At 44.0% G+C, this 4,302-nt stretch overlaps 1 protein-coding gene and 1 non-coding gene across 2 annotated transcripts in view; both read right to left on the bottom strand.

Moving 5' to 3' along the window:
- The window catches only part of Gnl3 (G protein nucleolar 3), a 7,788-nt gene extending 3,492 nt beyond the window's left edge, over positions 1 to 4,296 (bottom strand). Inside the window, exons 1-6 of the mRNA XM_023715730.1 lie at positions 3,966 to 4,296; positions 3,289 to 3,347; positions 2,261 to 2,398; positions 2,056 to 2,166; positions 1,568 to 1,648; positions 799 to 931 (exon numbers count right to left, since the gene is read on the bottom strand). Of these exons, the coding sequence (XP_023571498.1) occupies positions 799 to 931; positions 1,568 to 1,648; positions 2,056 to 2,166; positions 2,261 to 2,398; positions 3,289 to 3,347; positions 3,966 to 3,978 (535 nt within the window). The 5' untranslated portion in view covers positions 3,979 to 4,296. The remainder of the gene's footprint in view (positions 1 to 798; positions 932 to 1,567; positions 1,649 to 2,055; positions 2,167 to 2,260; positions 2,399 to 3,288; positions 3,348 to 3,965) is intronic.
- Positions 680 to 757, bottom strand: LOC111816889. Its single transcript, XR_002821211.1, has one exon. It is a non-coding gene; the product is annotated as a small nucleolar RNA SNORD19 (small nucleolar RNA).
- Positions 4,297 to 4,302: the final 6 nt, after the last annotated feature.

The following is a 4,302-nucleotide window of genomic DNA, read 5'->3' on the forward strand; positions in this document are numbered from 1 at the left end:
TGGCATGTGGTGCTGGGGGATTGAACCGCGGTCCCTGTGCTTTGCTAAGCTTGTTCTAAGTAGGTGCTTTAGACCACTGAGCCATCTCACCAGCCCCATTTTCTCAGTTTCATAGAAAGGACTCAAGTGGAATATGGAAGGGAAGCTTTCTACCATGTCACCTCTGTCTTAACAAAGCTCAGTGTCTATTCTTCCACATTTTAATTTCTCCTGCATTGCTCACCCTTTTAAACGACATCAACCTCTGCAATGTAACTCTACAGCTACATTTCCAGGATTAATCCACAGCTATCAGCCACTTATTTTCTGACTCCTAAAAACAATTTTTAACCCTGTTCCTACTTTCTGCTTCACAAGTCTGTGTTCTAGGTTTTCTCCTTCCTGGTACTCAGACCCATTGTGTGATTATTTCATCTAAAACATTCACATTCCAATTTTCCTTGATCCTATGCTAATACTACTCTAGGTTGTACAGAAAGTAGGGAGAATAAGCTGGTATACTCATTAGTTCCTATAAGAAATATACTACATAGTATACAGGGTTATAGAGGCTTACTTTTAAGCTGTACAGTGTTAAGTACTGAGTGTTAAAACAAAAAAACAACAGAAACCCTAGAAAGAGGGGTTGAATTAATTCTAGAAACCACCGTCTCCCAACTGCCCTGCATTGTCTTTGGCAAGCAGAATTGAGGTCAGAGTTGGATCTTATCAGTCTTCAGATACAATCAGACTGATTTAGATGTTTTCCTCATACCTCATTAGTGAATGAAGATGACAATAGGCATCCCTTTTGCTCACCTGATTTATTTAGTATGAGTACCAGCTTTTTATGCCCACTCTTGACAATCACCTCTTCTACCTGAGGACATCTGCAACCAAGAGGATCTCTGGCATCTAACACCTCTAGTAAAACATCTGAGGCCTCAATCACCTGTCAAGGAAGAAGAATTTTAACAGTATTTCTTATTCTGGGAATACCCTTCGTATGACCCCAGCAGCATAGGTGGTGAGCTCAGAGTTGGATCTCACGTCTTCACATGATATGAAGAATACTGAAATGCTCATCATTTCTCACACAGGAAGGAAACACAGAAGCCTGCTCAGCCATCTCTGAGCAATACGGATCTCAAAAACAGAACCAAGAAATCCAGTAAGTGGATTTTACTCATTTGGCATGGTAGCACATGCCTATAATCCAGGCTCTTAGGAGGCTGAGGCAGGATTGCCATGAGTTCAAGGCTAGCCTGAACTATGTATAGTAAGACCTTGTTTAAAAGAAAAAAAATTAAAACCACACCCAGAACACATATGTGGACAATCCACCCAATGATTTATGTGGCTCAGAGGGCTCCTTTGGCTTTCCAAGAGGTGTTAAGAGGCACTGAAAAGTTCTACTTACAGGTAGGAAATGTGTTGGGGAGTGGTGCTGGGGAGCATCCCCAAGAACATAATCACCCTTCTCACATTAGTTTCCAGAATTTCCATTTTATAATGATGTTATCAGGTTAGGGAATGACTACTTTTAAATCTCATTACCATTTTTAGACACTGACCTAGATTAAGGTACCTTTTTAAGTTCCTGACAATGTACTGCCTTTGGATTCTGTTTGGTCAGCTTGGCTCTCTTAGTTTTGCTTTGTCCAAATTCCTAGAGAATACAAATAAAGAGGGAGAAACACAAAATTGAGATCCTAGTAATTGTAACCTATAGCTTCACATTTTTCACAGCTGCCTAGGTGCCAAGAAGTTTTTTATTTAGGAGTCTGAAACCAGCTTTCTTCCAAGAGGCTCTACGGATTGAACCCAGCCGTTCACGGGCTACATCTATCCTTTCTTTTTTTTTTTGGTACCGAGGATCGAACTCAGGACCTTATGCTTGCCAGGCAGGCACTTATGCTACTGGGCTATTTCCCCAGCCACAGGCTTTATTTTAATTATCTCATTAAATTACTCAGCCTGAGCTTGGAACTGTGATACTTCTGCCTCAATCTCCTGGAGTGCTGAGATAATAAATGCCCACCTCTCTCTCTCATCTTGAAAGAGATGAAATCCTACCTCCACAGATTCAATATTAGATGGCTCATCAGCAGGGTCAGTTTCAAGTTTTCTTTTCTTGTCTTGTTCCTTCTGCCTATCAAGTTTCTGTTGCTGTTTTAGTTCTTCAAGCTGTGTCCATAAAAAGATTAGCCAGTAACTGATGCTGTTATTAAAAAACAAAACAAAAACATACCCGTACCACACAAAGATCTGGGTAACTTACCTGCTGTTTTCTTAGCTCAGCTTCCCGAAGAAGTGCCTCCTTAAAAGGAGCACTATTAGGAATTCCGGGGTCTTTCCTAGGCTTCTTGTGACCCCGTTTTTTGGCCTCCTTCCTCAGTTTTCGATGGTGCTCTCGAACCTTTGTAAAGGAAAAAACAAAATAAAAAACTATAATCCTTTAAAAAATACTTCCATTTGAATTTAAAAAATAAAATTTGCCTTTATAAACTGAACAAAAAAATGACTTTTCTTAGAATTTAAATGAGAACTCTAATCTATGTCTGTAAAATGAGCTAAGAAAGGCCAGGCATGGTGGTGCACACCTGTAATCCCAGCACTCGGGAGGCTGCAGCCGGAGGATCAATTTGAGGCCATCCTGAGCTACATAGGGAGTTCAAGGCCAGCCTGAGTTACTTACTGAAACCCTATCTCAAAAAAAAAAAAATAAATAAATAAATCTAGATATACAAAGGCTTAATCAGAGTCATACAGATAATAGACTAATATATAAAAGCGAAAAACAACTTTCTATAGAAGCTTCTTTTTATGTATTTAGTACAAAGTCTCACTGCACAAATCAGACTCATAGTGATCCTCCTGTTCTCAGCCTCTCAAGTGCTGGGATTATAGGCTTGCTGGGATTGCAGGTTTGTGCCATCAAACCCAGTCTCAGTCCATCCCCAGTCTGCCTAAGCTGGCACTTTAATCCACTGATCTATCTAGCTAGTCACTGAAACTTTTTTTTTTTAAAAGCTGGGTCACCTTTGTAGTTCAGGTTGGCCTTTAATTCCACCGTGATCCTCCAGTCTCAGCCTCCCAAGTGCTGGGATTACAAGCGTGTGCCACCACACCCAGTTTTCAAAAATTATGTTAACCGGTTTACATACTATTTCTTCTCTACAGTTGTACTCATGATATCCACAGTCTACTCAATACCTAAATTATTAATCCAGATTTCCAGTGAAAAAGAGATGGCTCGGAAATCAAGTTAACAATACATTTGGTATAAATATCCCACGAAAGACTTACCTTTTTCTGAATTTTATACCGTTTATGGCAAGTCATGCGTTTACTCGCTTTCTTTAACTCTGCAGAAACAAAAATGTTAGGTATCAAACCTTATGTTCATACCAAGCACCTAATTGAGAAAAACATGCCACTAGCAGATCCAAGTCTGTAAGAGTCAAGAAATCTAGGAAGAAGCCGGCTCTCCAGGCCTACTCCCTCGCAGGGCAGTATGACTACATATACATGCCTATCTTTAAAGCGACAACCACTTTGGATTTGGAATCACCAATCAATGTCAGGTTTTTTCGTGGCCCGTTCTGTTTTCTGAAAAACGTCCTTCTTTCCCCTATTTGTAATTAACCACATTTACTATGGAGAGCTATTTCATAAACGTAATACTCCGCTTTAAAACAAAACACCAAAAGTACATTTATTCACAAGAGAGGATAAACGCCTTTGGGAGGTGGTTCTCGGCCAACGCAGAAGGCAGGCAGTGGACCTGACGCCGGGCTCAGACGCTGCTTCCCGTGAAATCTGCCTGACGTTCTCCACGCGAGTCCGCGGCTCGCAATCTACGCGGGGCCTTCCCACCCTCAGGCCGACGCGGCTCACTCCCCACATGTGCGCAGACACCAGGGCGCAGAGCAGCAACGACGAGAGGCAGGGCCTCTCCACGTCCGCCTCGCAACCCCACTCACTCGGCCGTTTCATGCTGGCAGCGGAGAGACGGCAGGCCACACAGCAGCAGGAACAAGGTGACTCCGCGGGCGCCACGTGCCAACTGAGGTCCCGGACGAAGACGTGTGCTCACGCCACTGCTGTAAAGCGCGTCGCCGTCCTTCCGCGTGCGCGCGCACGCACTGTCGCGCAGTGTCGGGCTCGCTCGGCGGCCGCGGGCTGGTTTTACGGCGGCACTGGGGAGGGGTGAGGGCGGTGAGGGCGGCGGTGCTGGAGCGACGGCAGCGGCCGCGGCCGGAGGAGCAATAGCAGCAGCCGTGGCGGCTGCGGGGCGGGGCGCGGCGGTCGGCGACCGCG

Source organism: Octodon degus, unplaced genomic scaffold (genome assembly GCF_000260255.1).
Source record: "Octodon degus isolate 3935 unplaced genomic scaffold, OctDeg1.0 scaffold00043, whole genome shotgun sequence".
Taxonomy (NCBI): domain Eukaryota; kingdom Metazoa; phylum Chordata; class Mammalia; order Rodentia; family Octodontidae; genus Octodon; species Octodon degus.